The sequence below is a fragment of the Megachile rotundata genome, chromosome 2 (genome assembly GCF_050947335.1).
Source record: "Megachile rotundata isolate GNS110a chromosome 2, iyMegRotu1, whole genome shotgun sequence".
In the NCBI taxonomy this organism is placed as follows: Eukaryota; Metazoa; Arthropoda; class Insecta; order Hymenoptera; family Megachilidae; genus Megachile; species Megachile rotundata.
In genome coordinates this window covers 13028073-13051290 of record NC_134984.1, presented here as the reverse complement: position 1 = coordinate 13051290, position 23218 = coordinate 13028073, and the positions used below count along the sequence as shown (strand labels likewise).

At 31.3% G+C, this 23218-nt stretch overlaps 6 protein-coding genes across 10 annotated transcripts; 2 read left to right on the top strand and 4 right to left on the bottom strand.

The window, feature by feature from the left end:
* Positions 1-97: 97 nt before the first annotated feature.
* LOC100878011 (putative ATP-dependent RNA helicase DHX57) lies at positions 98-5096 on the top strand. The gene is made up of 12 exons (XM_012293093.2): positions 98-319; positions 450-588; positions 677-861; positions 927-1387; positions 1458-1981; positions 2062-2369; positions 2444-2933; positions 3014-3396; positions 3485-3606; positions 3682-4001; positions 4075-4689; positions 4768-5096. Exons 1-12 carry the CDS (start codon positions 252-254, stop codon positions 4909-4911), a joined length of 3759 nt encoding a protein of 1252 aa, XP_012148483.2. The 5' UTR covers positions 98-251; the 3' UTR covers positions 4912-5096.
* Positions 5097-5229: 133 nt separating this feature from the next.
* On the top strand, positions 5230-9768 carry LOC100879427 (uncharacterized). The gene is made up of 6 exons (XM_003706653.3): positions 5230-5712; positions 5801-6062; positions 6142-6268; positions 6346-6614; positions 6698-6843; positions 6905-9768. The coding sequence occupies exons 1-6, from the start codon at positions 5439-5441 to the stop codon at positions 7327-7329; spliced, it is 1503 nt and encodes a 500-aa protein (XP_003706701.2). The 5' UTR covers positions 5230-5438; the 3' UTR covers positions 7330-9768.
* Rfk (Riboflavin kinase) lies at positions 7477-8606 on the bottom strand. 2 transcript variants are annotated; one of them, XM_012293092.2, is made up of 5 exons: positions 8465-8601; positions 8363-8380; positions 7987-8135; positions 7801-7903; positions 7477-7747 (listed from the first exon to the last, which is right to left on the bottom strand). In XM_012293092.2, exons 1-5 carry the CDS (start codon positions 8550-8552, stop codon positions 7644-7646), a joined length of 462 nt encoding a protein of 153 aa, XP_012148482.1. In that variant the 5' UTR covers positions 8553-8601; the 3' UTR covers positions 7477-7643. The 2 variants fall into 2 exon arrangements, with proteins under 2 accessions (XP_012148482.1, XP_003706700.1); XM_003706652.3 differs by lacking the exon at positions 8363-8380 and having other exon boundaries at positions 8465-8606.
* Positions 9142-10624, bottom strand: LOC105663542 (3-oxoacyl-[acyl-carrier-protein] reductase FabG). The gene is made up of 4 exons (XM_012293088.2): positions 10350-10624; positions 9828-10144; positions 9557-9758; positions 9142-9483 (listed from the first exon to the last, which is right to left on the bottom strand). The coding sequence occupies exons 2-4, from the start codon at positions 10142-10144 to the stop codon at positions 9241-9243; spliced, it is 762 nt and encodes a 253-aa protein (XP_012148478.1). The 5' UTR covers positions 10350-10624; the 3' UTR covers positions 9142-9240.
* Positions 10625-11001: 377 nt separating this feature from the next.
* LOC100879199 (tetratricopeptide repeat protein 27) lies at positions 11002-14702 on the bottom strand. Its single transcript, XM_012293089.2, has 8 exons — positions 13940-14702; positions 12987-13842; positions 12844-12910; positions 12453-12785; positions 12210-12383; positions 11966-12118; positions 11729-11890; positions 11002-11642 (listed from the first exon to the last, which is right to left on the bottom strand). Exons 1-8 carry the CDS (start codon positions 14016-14018, stop codon positions 11079-11081), a joined length of 2388 nt encoding a protein of 795 aa, XP_012148479.2. The 5' UTR covers positions 14019-14702; the 3' UTR covers positions 11002-11078.
* A 150-nt stretch (positions 14703-14852) lies between these two features.
* mdu (mitotic spindle positioning protein meduse) lies at positions 14853-22776 on the bottom strand. 4 transcript variants are annotated; one of them, XM_012293090.2, is made up of 6 exons: positions 21980-22776; positions 17317-17520; positions 16098-16297; positions 15790-16035; positions 15319-15484; positions 14853-15172 (listed from the first exon to the last, which is right to left on the bottom strand). In XM_012293090.2, exons 3-6 carry the CDS (start codon positions 16286-16288, stop codon positions 15068-15070), a joined length of 708 nt encoding a protein of 235 aa, XP_012148480.1. In that variant the 5' UTR covers positions 16289-16297; positions 17317-17520; positions 21980-22776; the 3' UTR covers positions 14853-15067. The 4 variants fall into 4 exon arrangements, with proteins under 4 accessions (XP_012148480.1, XP_003706687.1, XP_076398130.1 ...); XM_003706639.3 differs by having other exon boundaries at positions 17383-17520; positions 21980-22726; XM_076542015.1 differs by lacking the exon at positions 21980-22776 and adding an exon at positions 19750-20046 and having other exon boundaries at positions 17383-17520.
* Between the last annotated feature and the right edge of the window lie 442 nt (positions 22777-23218).

Here is a 23218-nt window from a genome sequence, read left to right as displayed (position 1 = left end):
TTATTTCTTGAAATGACAAAACAGATATTAACGTTATAAATAGATTTTGACACTTTGGTACCTCAATATGTTAAATAAAATGAAATTATTAGGAATTTAATAGACAGAATTCGTTTATATATTTCTGAATATTTGTTTTCGTTATATTTTCGTTTAACGCTTGTTAACCTCAACGTTTCATAAATACCCAGTGAAATTATAACAAAATATTTTTACATTTATTTATACAAGTTTACATTCTGTGTTGAATAATGGATCATAATAGCATTCAATTAATGGAAGATATTACGTTAGAAGGAAATTTGGAAACAAATGTCACGTAAGTTAAAAATTTAGTTGTTCATAATTTCATGAAATACATAACGTATATTTTTATAATTTTGCACAATACATTGTAATTGCTAAAATGCTAAAATTTGGAGTTAAATAGATTCATATGTATTTAACAGAAATTCATCAGGAAAAAATAAAGCCAAAAGCCATAGTTTTCATGGATCGGACAAATTTAAAGTGGAAATGCAAACTTTAAGAATATCGGAAGAATCTGAACGACAGCTTTTTGATACTTTGAAACAGATTTATGGTTCTGTATGTACTATGGATAAACTTTCTAAATTCATTGTTATATATTTTTCTATGAAATATGTTGCTAAAAAATAATATTACTTTGGAATAGAGTTTTAAACTTTCCAGTGCATCAGAATTTGAAGATAAGAGATCAAACTTGAGCAAACAATATTGGATGGAAAGAGGTAATTTAGTTATCAAAGAAATAGTCGATTATTCGTCCAAAGATGATACACCTAAAACTCAAGAACAAATCACTAGACAATTTGCAACAACTAAACTTACAAGTTATGGGTAAATATTAAATAATATTAATAATTGCAGTATACATATTATAAATATTGTTATTTTATTTATAGTTTTCATCAATCACATTGTGTTGAAGCATTGATGCATGCAGAAGGTAACGTGGGGAAGTCTTTGGAGATTTTATTTTATAAATATTATGGACTTGAAAATATTCCAAAGAATAAGATACTTGAGGATATTGATGCAACAGATTTATTAGAGAAGCAAAATGAAGAAAAAGAAGCACTTGAATCTATTTATGGAGATATGTTTGTAGAAAAAATAAGAAATCAGATTTGGATTGTGCAAGTTAAATTAGATTATTTAGTAAGAAATGATAAAATAGAACAAGAAATTAAAATGATCAAACAACAACAAAAAAAAGAAAAGGAGAGGGAAGTTTGTAGATTATTTATTCATAAAAAATGTAGATTTGGTAATAAATGTAGATTTTTGCATCAACAACCACAAGTATTAAAAATGCCAGAAAGGGAAGATCCATACTTCACCTTAGAAATAAGGTTTCCTGAAGGTATTTATCATTTTATCATTTGTAATGCTTTAAATGTTCTGTTTTAATAATTCTGTCTTTAATATGTCAGGTTGTAAATACCCATATGATCCGCCATATTTCTATTTTTATAAAAATAATGGTACATTTCCAAGTATAAAGTGCTTAAGGATAGTAAGAAGACTGTATGATGAAGCATTATCATTATCTGCAGATGGAACTCCTTCCATCTTTTCAGTAATATCTCTTTTGGAGAATGAACAGGAGATAAAAGAATATTTGGAAGAAAATAAAGAACAATTCTTAGATCAAAGTGAATTACTATTTCCAAAGCAATTAGAAAATGAAAATGATGTAAATACAGTTATGCATCATGAATTAGGTTCTATCAGTAGAAAAACTAGAGATAACATTTCATGGGAAGAAACACTGAAAGAAAATAATTTAATTCAAAAAAATTTTAAAGAAAAGCAAACAAATCACAGATACAAGAAGATGAAAGAAGTTAGAAAAACACTGCCTGCTTGGTCTAAGATGGATTACATTTTAGAAGTGATACATAACAATCAGGTTATTATAATTTCAGGTGAAACAGGATGTGGTAAAAGTACACAGGTAATCAGGATATAACGAATTCAATAATAGGTTTTATACAAAACTTGTATCTTAATACAAGTAATTAAATAATTTTTCAGGTACCGCAATTTTTATTAGATGATTGGATTCTTAATAGATCTGAATCTAGAGAACATATTAATATAATATGTACACAACCTCGAAGGATTAGTGCAATAGGAGTAGCTGAAAGAGTTGCATCAGAAAGAGATGAACAAATAGGTGAAACAGTAGGATACCAAATACGACTGGAGAGCAAAATTTCTAGCAGAACGAGATTAACGTTTTGTACAATTGGAATTTTGTTGCAAAGATTATCTTTGAATCCAGAATTAACTGATGTTACACATATTATTGTAGATGAAGTTCATGAAAGAAGTGCGGAAAGGTAAGTGATTTAAAATTCGAGTATTTTTTACTTAAATTTTATCTAGCTATCTAACTAGGTTATTTTTTATTTAGCGACTTTTTGTTGATGCTGTTGAAGGACTTATTATCAAAAAATTCAAATTTAAAAGTAATACTTATGAGCGCAACACTTAAACCAGAAATCTTTTCTTCATACTTCAAAGAAGCTCCTATTTTACATATACCGGGGAAGACATTTCCTGTTGAGCAAATTTTTTTAGAAGATATACTTGAAAAGATAAATTATATACTTGAAGAAAATTCCAAATTTACACGGAAAATTACAGGTGATTGGATGCAATTGCAGACAGACTTAGAAATTGCAGAAATTGAAGGCCCTTCTGCTCCTGTGCCTAGAGAGTCTCTTCAGGACGAAAATTTATCGTTAATGCAAATAGTCTGTAGATATCAGGGCTATAATAAACAAACGCATAAAAATTTATATGTTATGGATCATGATAAAATAAATTTTGAACTTATAGAATCAATATTAGAATGGATTATTTTTGGAGAACATGATTATCCAAAAACGGGTTCCATTTTAGTAAGTGCATTTTCTTTTAAGAGCATAAATTGTATATTTACACACTTGTATATGTACTATGCATTACTATTACATTTTAGATATTTTTACCTGGATTTGCTGAAATTCTTTCATTGAAAGACCTATTGAATGATAATAAATACCTTTCACCAAAAACGGGGAAGTTTATTATCATACCGTTACATTCATCTCTATCAAATGAAGAGCAAAATTTAGTTTTTAAAAGAACTGGAGATGTTAGGAAAATTGTGCTAAGTACAAATTTAGCTGAAACATCTATTACTATAGATGATTGTGTATTTGTAATTGATAGTGGAAAAATGAAAGAGACCAGGTTCAATTCGAATCAAAACATAGAAAGTTTAGAAACATGCTGGGTATCACGAGCGAATGCGCTACAAAGAAAAGGTCGTGCTGGACGTGTAATGTCCGGAATTTGTATTCATCTTTATACTTCGTACAAGTATATATAATTTTTTAGACATTTCCAACAAGCAACAGATTCTAATTTACAGAAGTAAATTAATTTGATGAAAATATTCTTTTTTTAGATTCAAGTACCAGTTTACAGCCCAGTCAGTACCTGAAATATTAAGAATTCCTTTAGAGCCTTTATTATTACGTATCCAACTTTTACACAAAGGCAAAAAAGTAGACTTTCACAAAATTCTAGGTAATAACAATTATTTCCTTCTTGTTTATACTTTTATTGTTATTTTTATGTAAAAATTAATCGTTTTATTTTCAGGTAAAATGTTAGAACCACCAACAACTGAAAGCATTAGTAATGCGATCAAACGCTTACAAGATGTTGGTGCATTTAATTCTGAATGTACATTAACACCATTAGGTCATCATCTTGCGATGTTACCTGTAAATATTAGGATTGGAAAATTGATATTATTTGGAGCAATTTTTTGTTGCCTTGATTCTGCACTTACTATTGCAGCCTGTTTGTCTTACAAAAATCCATTCAATATACCATTTGATAAAAGACATAGAATTGACATTAAGAAGGAATTTATTACAGCTAATTCTGATCAGTTAACTATTCTTAAAGCTTATAAGGTAAACATATATATGTAGAAATATTAATTATAGTATGAAAAAGATATTAATATTTATTCAATTCATTTGACAGAAATGGTTTGAAGCATGCGCACGCAGTAATAATGCTGGTCAAGCTTTTGCTAATGAAAACTATTTATCTGTGCGTACACTACATACTTTAGCAGATATAAAGTATCAATTCTTAGAATTATTAGTTTCGTTTGGTTTTATTCCTATTGATTTACCTAAACGTCAGCCAAGTGTTGATAAAATTTTGGAAATTACTGGATTTGAACTTAATGTCAACAATGACAATTATAAACTTCTGCAAGGTTTGCTTTGTGCAGCTCTTTACCCCAATGTTGTTAAAGTTTTTACCCCGGAAAAATCCTTTCAAGTACAATCTGTCGGAGCAGTTCCGATGCAACCAAAGGCTAAAGAACTTAGATTTCAAACTAAAAATGACGGTTTCGTCAATATTCATCCATCTTCTGTCAACTTTCATACTGGTCATTTCCCCAGTCCATATTTAGTATTTCAGGAGAAAATTAAAACAAGCAAAGTATTTATCAAAGAAGTTTCAATGGTACCACATTTATCGTTAATTTTGTTTTCTGGTTATGAGTTAAATATAGAATTACATAATGGGATATTTATTGTGTCATTAGAAGATGGTTGGATTTTACTTGGTGTTGAATCACATAGGGTAAGGATATTAGTATTATAGAAAAGTTTGAATGAAAAATTTTACTTGTATCTCAAACACTGTTTTTGTCTCATATAGGTGGCTCAACTTCTACAAAGAGTGAGAATAGAATTATCCAAATTATTGGAACAAAAAATGAAAGATCCACTTTTAAATCTTTTAAATTATCAAAACGGGAAAAAAATTATACAAACAATTGTAAATGTAATAACAAGAGAATAGAATGTAATATATTATAAATGTATTTAATATTAATTAACTGCTTATAGAAAAATGTTATGATTGTGATATTATCATACAAAAAAGTAAATGTACAATGTAATTAAAATTGCTATACATATAAACAATGTGACAAATTTTTAAGTGTAAACTTAAATAAATGTATAAATTACTTTTTACTATACAAACGTGTTTCTTTATCCTGCAAAGTTTTTATAAAATTCAATACATTCGATATCAATTAAAGAAAAACAATTAAATATTTCTATATTTCTATATAAATCTGCAAATTCCTAAATTATCATCTGAAGACAAGTTCTGAATCGGTCGAGTTTGCGCAGAACGATTGAGGTTTTCTCGTCAAATAAAGCGTATATCCACGTGGTTACTTGCACTGCGAATTTACATGCAGGAAATCATTATTCTAAATATTTTGTAGCATAGTTGTGCTTTAATATGAAATTTCTAGTTGCGAATAATTATTACTGAATAAAATACTGTAAATTGAACAAAAATTTTATATAATTACAATGGATACTAATAAGGTTATAGTCGATAAAATTATAAACAAAAATTCAAGTGACAAATCATGTACCGAATTATTAAATGTAGAAAAAAATAATATTGCAACAGATATTAATGAAACATCATCTTCACCGCAAAGTAAAGAAGATACTCAAAATAGGGATTATTTTTTGTTGGAAAATTCAAGCATAAATAAATCTACATCAAGTGAAAAATTAAAACAGGAAAATAATGATGTTAGCATTGTTCATGAGGAAAATTTTACGACACCAGCTAAAAGTAAGAACATAAAATATATTTTTTTACATAATTTACATCTATTTTTTTTTCTTGAAGAGTATTAAATTTTATTATTGTTTTTAACCAGCAAATGATAAGGTATCTTCTCTGGGTAGTATTGCTGTAGAATATAATTCAGATTCAGAAATTGAAGATGGTTCTAATGTAACTATACTTGAAGATAATCAAAGCATAACTTCAAAAAAGATGCAAATGGAAACTTATAGACAAAACACAGAAATGTTATTAAGTGAAAGCAGTGAGGATGAAGATGATTCTACTAGTAGCAGCAGCAGCTCCGCTGCATCAGTTGCTTCAGATGAATCAGATAGTGATGACAATACAAATAAGTAAGTTATCTTATAAGCTTTGACATAATATTACATTAAGTTATCATGAAAACTGTAGAATGATTTCCTAAACTTTTAGAAAAAGTTCAAAAAATAATACGAAAGAGCAGAAAAACAATGAAATGAAGAGTGAATTAGATTATTTACCACCAATTGAAGAATTAAAAATTAGTGTTCCTGAAGTATTATGTGATCCATTAGGCGAGGTATTTATTAATTATTAACATTTGAAAAATATCAAGTAATTAATAAAGTTACCTTATAAAACAAATAAAAATTTAAGGTTGCATGGATGGTTGAACAACTAGTAGTCGTGAAACCAAAACCTGGTAAACCAACATTAAATTTGGATACAGTTTTATTTGTTGATAGAGGACAAAGAGCATTAGGTAAAATATTTGATGTTTTTGGACAAGTGAGTGAGCCCCATTACTGTGTACGATTCAATAGTTCTGAACATATACAACAATGTGATATTAAAGTAGGAATGACTGTTTATTACTGTCCTAATACCGAATATACTTCTTTGGTATTCTTGCATGAAGTAATGAAGTAAGTCTAAATAACTTTTATTATACTAGGTATACTTTATAATCTATACTTCATATATACTTAACAATGTGTAATCATTTTAGAATTAAAGGTATTGATGCAACAGCAGATGAACCACCAGAATTTTCAGATGATGAGGAAGAACGAGCATATTATGAAAAATTGAAGGCAAAACAAACAAATAATTCGAGTGAAACTGATGTTCCACATAAACGTAAACGTACTTCGAGTAAGTTATCTGTATAACATACATATGTAATTGAGAATTTACATAATATTCATATTTTTAGATCCTACCTCTGGTTGGCAATCGAATCATCCATGGAATAGGAATGCACAAAGAAATAGAAAAGGGTATTATCCACGAGGAGATAGTAACCAATTTTCCTTTGCTCAAGTTGGAAATCGACCACAAAATGTATGGCCACCTTATTATCACAATTGGCCACAAAATTTACATTCAGAAAATAATGAGCAATATGGATATGGAGCACCTTCATTACAATCAATGCAATATGTCAATAGCATCAATCATAATCTACCTCCAAGAATTCCTCCAGGATATTTATCATTCCAAAATCGTCCTAATTCCTCTACAAATTTAAGATGCCAAAATCCTATCAATCCCTGGCAATGGGTACCTTTACCACCACCTCCTCCTCCTCCACTACCAACAACAACAACAACAACACCACCACCATCAGATATGAATTAAACATTCATAATCTTATAATTTATTTTGTAAAGCTACATATATAAAAATAATTTTGTATATTTATTTATCTCATACTTTTTAGTATAGATAAATGTATAAATATTATTCTATGAATACATTACAAATAATTGTAAAAATTGATAATCATTTAGTTTACTAATCAATATTATTCATATTGAATTTACTTTCATAAAATTTACATATTCTAATACTGTCACATATTGTCTAACAAATAAATTTTACGCGACGTTTAAAATAATAAAATATAAATTGTATAAGAATATGCAATTTAATATAAACATTTATATATATTATTATTCTGTAAAATATTTATCATTTTTATAAGCATTTAAGTCTGCCTGCTGGAGTTGTTGTTCAGCAAAGGCAATATCATTTTTTATTGCCTTAATTAATTCTCCTAAAAGAGAAAATTATGTAATTTGATTTTTTTTTTTAATTGTTGTTACTTACCTTCGGAAGTAAAATCTTGCTCGGGTCGTATGTAACCTAAGAAAATTACTTTAATTTGACTTCCATAAAAATCTTTTTCAAATTTATGGAGCAAATGTACTTCCTAAAATAATAATATTTTTTAAGAACTAATTATTTGAAATATTGAGTGTTGAATAATATAATAAGACATGTTCGTATTCATACCACTGTCTTTTTTTCGTTTTTATAAAATGGGTTCCAACCAACACTTGCAACCATTTTATGAACATTTCCATCTACAGAAGCCCATCCATAATAAACCCCAGTATTAAAATTATCAGGCAAAGTGCTAACTACCTTATCTTCAAGATTTGCTATGAAAAAATAACAATATTAAAAAAAATATACATTATTCTTTTATATACAATGTGATGTTTGACAAATTTTTACGTAAAATCAATTGGTCAAATAACACATTTGCACTTAATTTGTGCACAATTACGAATAAGTAATAAAACAATAAATATATATATAAAGATTATATATATTCCGAAATTCCCGCCAATACGCACGCGCTGTATAAATATTTTTGTTTAATTACAAGATCCTAGACTATTTTCTGTAATATTAAAATAATTATCGTTTTCTTGTTAATTAACAAATCATATAATTTATTGAATAAAATTTTAATTTCAAATTCTACCTGTTGGTATTCCTAAAGCTTTAGAACCTCTGCCAAAACCTCTAACCACCAATCCAGATAAAAAATACGGTAAGTTTTTGGTACACATAATGAATTTTGGTATCGTACTAACGAGTTACTATTGCCGTGTTTCTAATGATTCATAATATATAGTCTTAAAAGTAGATAAAGATTTGGTTATATGACGTAGGTATACAGCTTGTTTACATATTTTTTCGTTTAAATTTATTTGTATAATGTGTAAATGTTTTTCTAAATAATGTAATGTAATGTACTTTTTAATTTTATGCAATAAAAATCAATTACTCCACAAAATCTATACCGAATTTTATGTCCGGATCCTTGTTTCACTAACAAATACTAAACCTGACTAAACCTACAGTATAGGTTATCAGTGAATTTTTGATTTATACCTCGTACTGTCCTGATAATTGATATCTGAGTAATGAATATTTACGTTCACATTAAAAAATGAATGCATACAAGCAAAATAAGAGATAACATGCAATTATATGTATTTGACTTATGCATGATGAAATTGTAGTAGAGCTATTACACTAGCATGTATGTATTTAAATATTTACAAATTTGCAATAAGAATCCATTTAACTTACCAATTTACCAATTTGGTTTAATATAGTGCACTTTAAAATTAAATGATACAGAATAACACAAAGTTGAATAATCAATTTTATTAATAAATAATAGTTTTTTATATATTAGAAAATATAACAGTTAGCAAACTGTGTACATTATAATGTGTACAAATATAATTTTTAACGAGGGCACATAGCATGTTTTCCTCCATCTATAGACAAAGATACACCTGTAGTAAAACTGGCATCATCACTTGCTAAAAACGCAATTGCCTTAGCAACTTCAGAAGATTCGCCTGGTCTGCCAAGTGGATGAGTTTCTTTGGAATATTCAAAGAATTTCTTCAATTGTTCATCTGTCATACCACTAGATTTGTGCAAATTTGTTATTACAACACCTGGATTTACAGCATTTACTCGTACCTATAAATAAAATAGTACATACAATGCAAACATCTTAAAATAATGATATTAAAAAATATAATATAATACATACCTGTTTTGGTGCAAGTTCAAGAGCTACACATTTTGTGAAATGATCAAGTGCTGCTTTACTCATACAATATGCTAAAACACCTGGGAATGCTCTTATTCCAACTACACTTGACACATTTACAATATTACCTTTAGTTTGTATTAAATGTGGAACAGCCAACATTGTTAAGTGCATTACTGCACGTACATTTATATTAAATACTCTGCAAAGTTTGTATGTTATTCTTATACCTTTCCATAAAATTTAACCTTTACAAAGAATAAATATATACCTATCATATTGATCTAATGTAATATTTTCTATACTTCCATTTTCTAATATGCCAGCATTGTTAACTAATACATCTAATTTGCCATAATGTTTAATAACAGAGTCAATAATATTTTTAACATCGGATTCATTAGTTAATTCGCCAGTTATTGTAAATGGTTTGTTAGGTTTACATTTTTCACTAACTGCCTTTAAATTTTGTGCATTACGACCTGTTAAGGCTAACAATGCCTCAAGTTGAGCAAAATGTATTGCTGCTGCTGCTCCAATTCCAGAACTGGCTCCAGTTATTAGCACAACTTTTCCACTAAATGCCATCTAAGACAAATACATCAATGATTAACAATTTTTTCAAATATACACATTCCTGTATCAATTTTATTTAAAATCCAAATTGGTCTGCATAACAAATTTTGTTTCTTTTTAGTTAAAAACAAATTACAGTTTGTAAAATTTCTGTACAATATATTTTTTTTTTAATTTATAATCCTTATAAATAAAATACAACAAACGATTAGCTTACCTTTGTACACAAATAATTACTGTAAAAATAAAAAGATTTCTAAATATATTCAATAAAGTATCTCAAAAAATCTGATTAGATCGTTATGTGACTCGCAATTTTCGTTGAACTACGAAATGAAACTGTTACGTCCAGCCGGGTTTATTCCATTCCGCATCCCTTCCTCTTAAGCAGGTTACCGCAAAATAAAACGCAGATAAAGTATGGGATAGAGAAGGATAAAATTTATCTTATATTGTCAAATTTTAAAAATGTAGTTACGGAAATTTGCAATTCTGCTGAATAGAGTTATTTTAATTACCTATGATATTTGTTCATTTGTTAGACAAACATAGAAACCTTATAACCATAGATAATATAAAATATGATAAGATCAAGGTCATCGACAATACCTCTCCTAAGAACAACATATATCTCGTAACTTTAAAATTTTTAAGTATTAATTGATAAAAGAGACCTCTTTACGTATGACATTAATATAATATATTGATAGAAATTACTACTTCGATGGGATCAATTATTATTAAAACGCGCTTGTTGTGATCTCAGTATCACTTTCTGTCGAAATATCAAATTAACATAATCGAACTTATACAACTGTAGTTGCAGCGATTCCTTTCTTTTCCTCATGATATAAAAATGTACAAAACTATACACAGAAAGTTATTTATTTACAGCTTAATTTAACGTACATGGTACGAAAATCTGTACAAAATTTAAAATACACATTTAATTTTGTAACTTTACTTGTTCTAACTCAGTTACTATAGTACTTAAATATTCTTCAATTTTCTGTAAATGTGTAAAAATCTGTTCATTGTTCCATTCTTGATCTTTAACTTTCTTTGCAACACTTTGAAGAGGTAACTTTGCACTTGCTAATAATGTTCTCTTTTTCTTAACTTCAGAATTGGAAGCACAGTGTAAATACATTTCTGCTAATGTACAACATAACTGCAACGTTTTTATAGTTGATTCTTCTCGTTGAAACCATTTAGAATCTGAAACAGCAGCTCGATATGCTTGCTGCAAATACTGCGCTGCTTTTTCATCATCAATATCCGTTTTTTTAAGAGCAGTAAGTTGTCCATACATTTGCCAAACATCTGAATTATTATGTACAAAGGAAGTTATTCTTCCAAACAATTCTAAAATCTTAGGAAGTAACTTTTGTATTGAATTTCCTTCTGAATCATTTACATTGTTTAACACAGCATTGGTTAGTATATCAAGAATTTGAATATCTAAGTGATGATTTTTGAGATCTAAAATGCGATGATAGCATCGAATTACCTATAAAAATTCAGAACAAAATATAAAAGTACTTAATTTTTAATAGAGTAAGTTTAATCATTTCATTCTTGGAGCTATTATCTTACTTCTGAAAAATGTCCCAAATCAATGCTAACAACCATCAAGTTATCCCAAATTTGCCAACGATCATAATTGCATTTTATAGCATCCTGGAGTGATTTCCAAGCTTTTTCTTTATCACCAAGTTTTATATAACCTTTTGCTAAGTTATTCCATGCTTCAAATGTCTATAATTGATTAAGAGAATTTTTCATTTTTAAATACTTAATGGTAAACTAGGATTTTTAAACTATTGTACAAACCGATTGTTCTAGAGCACAGTAACGTTTATATGCTGTTACTGCTAACTTCCAATTTTCCGTTTCTAAAGCAGCAAAACCAAGTCTAAGCCAAACGTTTTCCTGAATATTGTTTAATTCAACTGATAATTTTAAATGCGGTATAGCTTCTTCATACTAAAAAATATAACATTAAAATGTACTTAATTAAATAATTACAAAACGACAGTATAATATGCAATAATGCAGCAATTAATTATGCACTAACATCTTTTTTTGCAAAATAAAAGAATCCCCAATGTTTTTGAGCTCGACTACTTTTTTCATTAGACAATTTCCATGCAGTCTCATAATGAATGGGATCTTGTGTTGCATCACCTAATAAACACCATAACTGAACTGTTGGCTTTTTGGATAATTCTTGGCGAATAATTTCTGCTGCCTAAAATTATTAAATAAATATAAACTTGTTCATTGTATACATATGTTTAATACTAAATTAAAAATGTACTTTGTGCTTCAATTCCAATATGTTGTAACAAGCAATAACTTGTTCCCATAATTCTAGCTTTAAAAACACGTCTAAAGCTCCTTTTACTAATCCAAGACTTAGCATTAATTGTGCCCACATCTGTTCCAAAACCCAAATTGGTTTAATTCCACTTGCAAAAAACATGTCCATTCTATTTGTAACAGATACTTTTGTATCTTTTAATTCATGTATCAAGTATTCCATTTGCATCATTGACCGTTCAATGGCTCTTTTATCAGTAGATTCCAATACACACCGATAATAAAAAGAAGCCATTTTTAAGCACCAATTTTTTGTGCTATCTATTACTGCCTATGAAACAATCACTTTCAGTTATCAATTTAAAACTAATGCAGATAATAATACTTACAGTCAAATAGGGTTTCAGTTCTTCATCTGTTAGTTTATCTTTTGGTTGTGATAACTGCAATTGAATACTATTAAAAGTAAAATTTGTAAGGAAATACATTTATTTCAATTAATGATTTAATAAAGTATTATATAGAATCTTACTATTTTGCTAATATAATTGCTTCTTCTATCGATCCCAACTGTATACTTTGTGTATTTTCAGAAAACTGGATACGTTCCAATCTGACCTCATCATTTAAATCTAAAGATTTTGGCAAATGCTCACAATTTTTAGAAGGAAATTTATTTTTTCCTAGTTCCACATTTAAAAACAATTGAGCCTTGTCTTCCTGTTGATATTTTGTACGTTTACCCAATAAACCTTCTAATTTTAAATTAAGTTTTGCTGTTTCAATAGCTAATTCAACATATTTTTCTGATTGTTGAATTCTTCTATAATAAAAATAAAACTGTGCAGCTTCAATATAAAATAAGGTTTTACAATAGAGATGCTTTAATAATGATGAATTGTTAATTTCACTGATTAGTTCTTCTGCCTCATTAAAAATTACACCAGAATTTTCATTTAATATACACTGATGTAAAAGTTTAACTCTAAATAACCACCAAATACAGCTCTGATAAGTGTTTTGTAAACATTTGTTAGAAAATATTATCTTAGAAAAATAAAGAAGTTCTGGCATTTTTACATTTGTATTGCATTCATCATGCAAGGATAAATCTTTAAATGCATTCTCTCTTCTAACTTGTAACCATTTAATATCTTTATTTACTTCTGGACCTGTCCAATTACATTGAATAAAATATAATAAAGAAGCTACACCAACACGAAACCACAAGTTACGTGTGTCTTCATTTTCTATACTATCATTTACTATTTTATAAAAGTCATCACTATTAGATAGTGTTTTTAGCAAATTTGAAGGTAATTCATCATTGATGACAGTTTCATATTGCCCATTTAATATATTTTTCATACAGTGTGCCATTTCATCAGCTAAAAGAAAGAAAATGATTTGGTTAGATTTGTACATAAGGGACAAAGTATAACCTATTTCATATATAAATGCATCATTTTATAATCATTTATTTACCTTCATCATTAATAAAATTTGTTAGTAATGAAATTTCAAATCTTTCATCTGTTATTTTCTCTTTATTTGAAATATCCATAGTTGTTATATGACACTTGAAAGCACGTGGATCAACGAGGACAGACGTCACTATTTATTCTGTATCGTGTCTGATTGGATTCTTTTGCGCAACTCAATTAACCTCAAAATGAATTGAGTTCGTGAAAAAATTGAACTACAGGAACAGAGGTGTAGGAAAAGTCAAGAGGTCAATTGTATTTTTTAAATGAAATGTCTAATTTTTTATGTTGAAATAGAACAGCGAACTCTGAGTATTTAGGAGAAAATAAAGAATACACAGTTTAACATACACATCTTATTAACTCAATAATGATTGCACAAACTAGTTTTTTTATCCTTACTATTAAAATTAGACTATCACATATGCAAATAAATCAAACATATAATTATTCTTTACAATTGATTAAGTACATAATGCTTTTTTTTCTTATAGGCCATTGTATGTTGAAGGAGAATCTTAGAGAAACTCCAATATAATATAATAATAGATATGTTACAATTAACAAGCAAATATATCAAATACAAATGCTTGTAATACTTAAAAATAATAGGGGTAGTTTTACTTTTACTTGTAGCTTACTCTTTAATACTGAAAGCTTCTAGAAAACATTAAATATAGTGTATAATTAATCAGGTAAATTTTTCACTTTTGAATAAATATTTATCATATTGTTAAATAAATTAGTACACACATTGAGTAGACAAACAAAACCAATAGGAATTGGCATAAAATATATTTCAAAAATGAAAAACCTATTGTAGCAAATTCATTTGATGACCATAATTCTTTAAAGACAAAATTCTTTAAAGACCATCATGGGTGAAATTTCACTTTGCATGCAACGTTTATCTGTTATTTTTTTTTTATTATCTTTTTGACTTTTAAAATAAAAAACTGAAATAACCGAAGTAAAATTTCACCAATGATATTAATGTCATTTCCTTCAATAATGGTGTTTAAGAATTAAGGATATTATGCCATTCATTCATATGAAACAACTTCAGGAAAATATAAAATATAAAAACCTATGACATTAATTTGTATAGTTTTCACAAAATATAATCGCTTTAAAAATTTAAATCGTTTTCATTATTATTATCATTAGACTCCTTTTTTGCGGCTATCAGATTTTCCCACTGCGCGATAAGAGTGCTTCGACGTCGTGGATTAGGCTGAAAATAATCAAAGATACATATCACTTTGAGATATCTCAACTTAATACTTCATTGTAACAACATGATAAATACACACAAGACATGTTATAAATATCTACGTATCACATTTTTATTTAAACCGCGTTGTAAAAATATCTTCATACCTTGTGTTTTGCTTTAGATTCCCTTTCTACTTCGTCCTCGTTTAAAGTGTTAGATGAGGTGCCACTTCTTAGGGAGCTCGAACCATCATAAATATCCGAATCATTATCATTTCCAATATCTAACAGATTCGGTTGTGATTTCGCCAACATTTGCGACCGCATTAATCTAAGAGTCGATACAAATAATCATTATTTTGTGTCATTAAACAAATAAAGATACCGTGTACTTATCATAATTTACCTCGATGACACATTCGATCCGGTAACGCATAATTATAAGATAAATTAAACAATAAATATAATATGCAGTGGAGTCTCGCTACATGCACGTTGTTATATAAATTTAAAAATTGCTTTAGTTCCATACAGAGGCCATATAGCAAGACTCCGCCGTATAATATACAGTTAAAATACAATGTATACCTATATGTATACCTATCATAGACCCTTTTGTTTATTAAACATTCGCACCTGAGCTCATTTTCTCTCTCTTTCATTTCATGCAGTTCTTTTTGTATTTTTTCTTCCACCGGAACGTATCCCTTTCTGACTGGAGGTTTCTTAGGTTCATCATCAGGTTCAAGTTGAATTTCTAGGCTCTTGTTGAAAGCCTTGATGCTCAAAGGATTCAATGTGATGGTGGGTGTCGTAGGTGGTGTTAGCGTATCGTTAACAGGTAATTTTGGTTTGTAAATTTTCCCTCGTGTGGCCAGAAACCTGCAAAATGATATATTTTATGTTTCACAAACAGGTTCCCAAATTTTCTAAAGAATAGGTACCTGTGCATCAACCCCTTTTGACTGGGCGCTGTCGCGAAACGTAAAGGTGTCGGCGTCGTGCGACTGGATATCACTCCATTCGTCATCTTTGGCGTTAAAGGTGGTGTTGTTGATGTTAGACTAACTGCTTCCAGGATTTGCGGCGTGGATGTTGTTCTTTTCAATTTGCCTGATGTTAGAGCTTGCGGCATTCGTCGTACCTGCCACACGATAATTATTATTAATTATTTGAACTAGTTATTTATACCTTGAAACGAATATATACGAGATAATTGCAACACGTAAACAAAACAACCTTTCTGACTTCGAGAACATAGATTACGGGAAATACTGCATTTCTAATCATTATTATCGGCGACAACGGCCACGTCACACATGAACAGGACAGTTTCGCGGTAAACTGCATTATGTGCTTTAACGTATCGGCAGATAAGATATTTCCATCGAAATCTTGCCGTGTTATGAAAATCGAACTCAAATAGCTTGCGAAAGTATTCGAAAGAAGTTTCGATTACTTCACGGTGTAATTAATTTATGTGAAATAGTGCAACGTTAAAATTATAATTCAGCGGTCGTATTATCAAAAACGTGACACGACGAAAGTGCTGTTCAATAACGAAATCCACAATCATTTTATAAACAAAATAAATATGTTTTTCATCTATTTCTTTCGAACTACATTAAATAAAGATCTCAAAAGAAGAACCGTTCGCGAGATGTTGCGATACGCGAAATGGTAACTATCTTTTTAAAGAATAAAAATGAAATTCACGTCACGCGGCAAACAAGATTGAAATACTGTACGAGTCGTGAATCATTAAATCAGTAACCGCGTGTATAATCGTCCTCGTCGTTCACGGACATCTCGTATACGTCGATCTGATGCATTTCGTCCTTATAAGGACACCATCAGCCGTATACTCTCTTTCTTTCCTTCATTCGACGACCTTGAGCAAGAATATATACGCGTTTGTGTGAACGTGCAACCTCGTGCAACTTCAGCTTTTCTGGGGTAAGGGAAAGTGTAGAACACGGAATGTCCCACCACTCGTTTTATTTGTCATATTCTTTATTAAGATGGGATTTTCTTAGGCCCGAATTGTTCTTACGCTCAAGAATTAAATTTAGAGTTCTTGAGGATTTGGGAAGTTGGATAAAAGGATTTTGAAATTAGGAATTTTTGTGAAATCAAAATGATGGGGTGTTCTTTTTCGTATACTTGTCCTTATCCAGAAGAAGTCTGCGTTGCGTCTGCCAATGAGTATGTCGAGTTTCAAGCGTATACCTTCGAATCGACCGTCTCGTGAGACGTGGTTTTAATGCTGCCCACGTTCCTCAGCTCGTGCTCCCTCTCCGTGACCTCTTCGATCTCTTTCTGTATTCTGTCCGTGGCCTTCTTCAGCTGCTCCAACCTATGCTCTGCCTGCGTATGCGATACAATAAAATCCGATTAACCAGAAGCTGAGATAAAAAAAATACAAGTTCATAAATTTCCTGGTTATCAGAATTTTAAGATTGTAGTTTCAGAAATCTGGGGACTTGATCTGAGAATTTGGGCAATTTGAAAAGTTTCAAAATGTAGATATTTGAGAAGAGAATTCCAAGGTTTGAAAATAGGGAGATTTAGAAATTTGAAAATTTGGAAGTCAGAAATTTTGAGATGGAAATTAAAGAACTTCCGATCCAAGCCAAGAGGCTTTGACGATAACAACTGACTCCAAATATCGGTTTCTTCCTTCGCGGTCTACGAACTTTCAACATGATACGAGAGGGTCCCTGATCCCTGGTGAGACGCGTCCGTAGGGAGAGACAAAAAAAATACAAACCACGAGACGAATCAAATTCCAGGCTACCTTGCGTCCGCTAACGGGAAGTAAATTCCAGAAAACTAGCTGAACACGACTGCCATACGATTAAACCCGTCGTGGTTTTCGTATTCACGCAGTGTGATCCATCAAATCCTTTACAGCCATAAAAGGCTAATTAGGCTTCTAATTAAAAAAGGAATCACAAACATGATTTGTTTTCTAAAGCGGATCGATCTTCATTAGCTATGGATATTTGAAATTTCGTACGGATTTATGAGCAATTCATGCTCGAATTAAGATCACGAAAATAATATTTTACAATTGAACAAGAGAAACAATTGAACAGTTTACAATTTGAACAAGAGATTTCAATTCTGTATTATTTTGATGTGATGAAGAATTAGAAAGTTAGATTTTTGTATGATATGAAGCTTTTCTATTTAAATATAATGTAACACGTACGAGAAAGTTTTAATTACTTCCTTTACGAAAAGAAGAAATGAGATGCACGTGTACTATCGTTTGTTGTCGACTGGCCAGTTGCGTCACAGTGTTACAATGTTCCGCGTGTTATTTAACTTACGTTGTAAAACGAGAACTGAATGAGAATTGTTTCCAACTTACTAGCTGGAGAACACTAGCTAACAATACGAATACTATTGCCACAGACTTTGTTGCAACGCATAACCGAACTGTTAGTTCAAGCTTTATCAGTGATCGTTCTTAATCCGACCTTATCAATTGATATCAGTCGATAACTATTGGTTATGGTCGAGACATTTGTTGAAAAGAAACTATACATTCACGATTTGAATTAATTTTTTTATTGACGAGATACATTCTAGTGATACACTCTAATTTTTATATGTAACATAGTAGATTCTGATCTGATCTGACCTAATCTGAACTCCAGCTTAGGCGACGCCATTTTCACCCCTTCAACAGGGACACTTATTAATAAGTAAGAACGTGTTATTTTTTTTATCGAGTTTTGATGTATTAAAACCAAAATCCTCTTCTATTTCCATTCTCCAAATTTGTTGTTGCTCCCCAAAAATTTTGGTAGTTGAAAATTCAAAAATTTTGTGGAGCACAATTTAAACGTTACAGCTTCAAAATAAGAAGTCGTGTACAGAATAGAAACCAAGGTCAATTCTATTACCAATCGATGATCACATAATCAACGCGAATTTCTCTTCAATGAGTGTTTTGTGTGACTCAGAAGTCAATAAATAACATCCTGGCGTTAATGTAATTCGCGGTTCGATATGTGTTCTGTTTTTCAATTTGTAATTGCTGAAATAATCGCAGAACTCATTTATATGATCGAATCGTTTCCGTGATGAACTGGTATGGAAATCCAATGTTTCATTCGTTTTTATGTAATATTTTTATTATCGATATTTTGTGATACATTTCGAGACGAATTCCACGATGTACACAGGTGTGAACAGTAATTATGCTTCCTACAAAGGAAGAGTCGGCGGCACAGGTGAACTTTAGGTTCAACAGTTTGTTTGATCGGTGCATTCCTCGATATGCAAATTTGCACGAACGATACGATAATAAAAATGAACAATACAGAAAGGTTAACAAAGTATCTAACACTCTGAAGGCCCTGCTGCTTATAAATTAGGCACTAAGTAGAGCAATTACTGTACTTTAACCGCAGTATTTCTTTCATCCATGAAATTCAGTTCGTTCCCCTGCATTATACAGAAACGCGACTGGAGCGTTTTTATCGCTTTAGGAGAAGTTCTCACGCGAGGAGAACGATCTCTTTGAATGCAAATCGGTAAGATGCGTTAGGCATGAATAATTAGAACCACTATCGTAACAATTACCTTAGACACCCCAAACACGGTTTCATCACAGTTTTACAGTCTCATCATTCCAAGAGTTCACCGCATCACCGGTACGAACTTACATCACAATTTTCGAATTTTCATGATAATCAACGAATATTCACGAAGGTTAGAAACTCGTGGTTTCGTGATACACAAAAGGAAGCAAGCTCACTCAGGTGTTTCACCCGCACTTCCGCGTAGGAACCGAATATTACTGAAACGAGTTCTTGAAGGGTTTCCAGGTGAGCAGCTGTACTCGAGCAGTTAGGAATGCTGCTCATTGAAAACTGAACAGCGGCTAGTACGACTGCTTAACTGTAACTCGTGTCTGTTTCCTTTCTAAAAAAAAAAGAAAGAAAAAATGAGCCATGAGTCTTGCTGCATCCCCTTCCTTCTTTCATCCGTATCGATGACCGACTTAAAATTCCTGCTCGATGATACACGCTCGATTTCGACGAAGGACGACAAATTTTGAGGTCGTGAAATTTTCATCCCGGAAATTCTGATGAGTCTATTCGATTGATACTGGAAGTTTCACGATGGATTTTTGCTGGGGTGGTTAAACTTTAAAGCTTGAGATCTAGATCCTCTTAAGAATCTTCTTTCTTCGACACTAAACCGCGTGTGTCCACTGGTCCATGATATATGTATATAAAAAATATAACTAAACAGCAAGTTCTTCAATTGAACTTTGAAGTAAAATAAAGAAACTGTGATCCCAATTTTCTGACTGATTTGTGTCCTATTATTACGAATATAAGAGAAATAAAAAAATGGTTTCATATCAACGGCTATGCTGAAAAAAAATACGGATGCACCTTTTCCTCGAACACTGTCATCGTCGTTAAGAAAACGGTGCCTTTGAGAGCGCAACAGCTGTTTTAATTTCTTCTACCTTTACCATCGAAACATCTGTCGAACTGCTTTTAGAAACGGGACTAACTACGTTTACAGGCAACGACGACCCACATACCTTATATGTAATTAAATTAAACAACGTCGATGTAGCCGTGAAACGCAACTCAACCAGTCGCAGTAATTAAGCCCGTGGAATTTGATAAATATTCAAACCGGGACCAATTTGCGGGAACACCGTGGAATACCTATGTCTTGGCGTCCAATCACGAGCTACATAATTCGTCGCGTGTAAAAAAAATTACTCTGTTACGTAGATACGATACCGGTTCTTTCCTGTACGTGTACAAGTGCAGACACGAGGTTAACCATGAGTTTGCATTTGGATTACTTTTATCCGCAAACTGCAACCGCTGCTGTTTATCAGCGTTTGCGTCTTGATCGTTTCTTTTCTGTGATGCGCATCTAAAAATTTATTGTGCTCTCCACGTTTTCAGATTTCACGTTTATCTTAATGTCGACTTTCTGGTGTATTTTGTGATATTTTTTACGTCTTCGTTAGTGTATCGATACCACGTATTTCAAAGGAAACTTACACCTTTGTTAAATCCTACTTTCTTGAAATCTCGTTTCACGCCCGCTACGGATTGAAAGTCGCAGGAATTCGCCGGGTGAATAATATAAGGAAATCATTGGTGTAATAGAGACTCAAATTTCAAACTCTTTTTCCTGTTCCTATTTTCTATTTTTATACATTGTTAAACAATGTTCTATGTCAAAAAAATTGTAATCTCTTATTATAATAAAGTTTTAGTCTTGGTATCCTTTTACTGTTACTATATTATTTCTATATATTTGTATTATTGATATTATCATAAACATCATTATTATTGTCATTGTAAGATTATTACATACAAACAAATGCTCGCTTTCGAAAATCGCGTACGAAGTGATTTGAATAGCCGTCTGACCAGTCCTCTGAGCAACGCGATGGCATGAGTAAATTCCCGCATTTTTGAACTGTGTTTAGACAAATGATACACGACGTCTTTTCGTCACTGTCTTTTTAAAAATATAACAGTGCTTATCACAGCAATCTCGTAAATAGAATATGGATGCTTCAGAAATCATGAGATAAATTCTAATATCGACAAGAAAATAAATCGATCAATTTAAATGGTACGTTATATTAAACATAAATATCGATACAGTGACACTTGAGCGTCAGTCAGGTGTTACGCGCTCGAATACGGAAAGAAGAGATTAATTCTCACGGTACACTTGTCGATCGGAAATAATCGTACATTTCGAAAGTGCGTAAACAACCGCTCAACAGGATATTAAAATCTCGATTCCAGTCCAGGACACTCACCTCCATTTTCATTGTTGCCACCGAGAAGATCTCGCACTGAGTACCGAACACCAACTAAACTTTTTATTGGGCGCACCTTTTGATACGAGTTGCCGAACACGAGGCACGATTTCGATCCGTTTATCTGATCGTGAACGCAGGCAGTTAACCTCTGTATCTATTATCATTCCGCGTAGTTACGTCACAGGTCGGGCCTCTTTTCTTTCTTACCCGTTGATAAAAACTTTGCCGAATTTGAATCCCGAAAATCCAGTTTCTGAGATCACAATCGATGCCACAAGTTTGTACCATAAACACGAACTTCTCACTTCTCTGCACGCGACTCGAAAGCTCACCACGAATTGTGCGTTGATCGATTCTGATCCAGTACCGGTGAGATTTACGCGAACACGGGAGAACCGGAATTGTGCTCGTGACGACTCGTCCGGAATACACCTAACCAGATTGGTCGAGGCTCGAGAAACCACGACAAGAAGAAGCCGGCACGTTATTGCGAGACACGACCGCGAGAACTGGAGGACGGTTTCGAAACGCGGGGAACTCGTTCATTCCTCTCCGTCGGTCGAGCGTTCCTGTAATTTCTGATGCCACGGACTCATGATCGAGACGCGGTCGTAGTTCGAGTGGCGACTGCCATTTTACCTGCGTGACCTTGTTCCCCGACCGGACCGTTTCTCGAACAAAAGCAACAAAGTCAAACACCAACACGATGCACCGACAGACGTGTCAGACTTTTGTCTTATCGCGCGTGTAACGTTCCTTTTGTGTGTAGTCTTGACTTCAATTAAGTTATTTCAGTTTTTTATCCGGCTCGTGGTCTCACTGGAAACAACCGGTGTATGTACTATTGTGTTGCATTTCATTTTGTTACACGTCAACGTCATTTTTCCTTGAATGATGATAGAGTTAATTGACTGCTGTTTAATTGTGTACTTCTTTTAATAAATATTTAATTTTTTACCGAAGCCACTTGTACTACTGTCGATTAACGCATTATTACATTTGTTTACTATCTATCTATCACATGTAAATAAATAGTAAAAATCGAGCACGCGATATCGCGTGAGCGAACATTTGACGTATGCTTAGAGTATAGATAAAATAGGAATATGAAGTACGGACCCGAATGAGAACATTTGTTTCTCGTTTAGTATAGGAAATTGCCAAAAAATATATTTATTCACCCTAAATATCTGAATGCAAATGAAAATTTGCAAGGTTTAAATTTAAAACTTTAAA

Coding starts and splice junctions, on each gene's coding strand:
- LOC100878011 (XM_012293093.2), top strand. CDS start 252: ATGGATCATAATAGCATTCAATTAATGGAAGATATTACGTTAGAAGGA. Junction 862..926: donor ACTAAACTTACAAGTTATGG/GTAAATATTAAA, acceptor TTTTATTTATAG/TTTTCATCAATCACATTGTG. Junction 1,388..1,457: donor AGAAATAAGGTTTCCTGAAG/GTATTTATCATT, acceptor TTAATATGTCAG/GTTGTAAATACCCATATGAT.
- mdu (XM_003706639.3), bottom strand. Junction 16,036..16,097: donor CAAAAGGGGTTGATGCACAG/GTACCTATTCTT, acceptor ATCATTTTGCAG/GTTTCTGGCCACACGAGGGA. Junction 15,173..15,318: donor AATCTAAAGCAAAACACAAG/GTATGAAGATAT, acceptor GATTATTTTCAG/CCTAATCCACGACGTCGAAG.
- LOC100879427 (XM_003706653.3), top strand. CDS start 5,439: ATGGATACTAATAAGGTTATAGTCGATAAAATTATAAACAAAAATTCA. Junction 5,713..5,800: donor TTTTACGACACCAGCTAAAA/GTAAGAACATAA, acceptor GTTTTTAACCAG/CAAATGATAAGGTATCTTCT. Junction 6,063..6,141: donor AGTGATGACAATACAAATAA/GTAAGTTATCTT, acceptor CTAAACTTTTAG/AAAAAGTTCAAAAAATAATA.
- LOC105663542 (XM_012293088.2), bottom strand. CDS start 10,144: ATGGCATTTAGTGGAAAAGTTGTGCTAATAACTGGAGCCAGTTCTGGA. Junction 9,759..9,827: donor ACATTAGATCAATATGATAG/GTATATATTTAT, acceptor CAAACTTTGCAG/AGTATTTAATATAAATGTAC. Junction 9,484..9,556: donor TTGAACTTGCACCAAAACAG/GTATGTATTATA, acceptor TTTTATTTATAG/GTACGAGTAAATGCTGTAAA.
- LOC100879199 (XM_012293089.2), bottom strand. CDS start 14,018: ATGGATATTTCAAATAAAGAGAAAATAACAGATGAAAGATTTGAAATT. Junction 12,786..12,843: donor AACTGAAACCCTATTTGACT/GTAAGTATTATT, acceptor ATTGTTTCATAG/GCAGTAATAGATAGCACAAA. Junction 12,119..12,209: donor TTTATTTTGCAAAAAAAGAT/GTTAGTGCATAA, acceptor TATATTTTTTAG/TATGAAGAAGCTATACCGCA.
- Rfk (XM_012293092.2), bottom strand. CDS start 8,552: ATGTGTACCAAAAACTTACCGTATTTTTTATCTGGATTGGTGGTTAGA. Junction 7,904..7,986: donor AAAACGAAAAAAAGACAGTG/GTATGAATACGA, acceptor TTATTATTTTAG/GAAGTACATTTGCTCCATAA. Junction 7,748..7,800: donor GCAAGATTTTACTTCCGAAG/GTAAGTAACAAC, acceptor TTTCTCTTTTAG/GAGAATTAATTAAGGCAATA.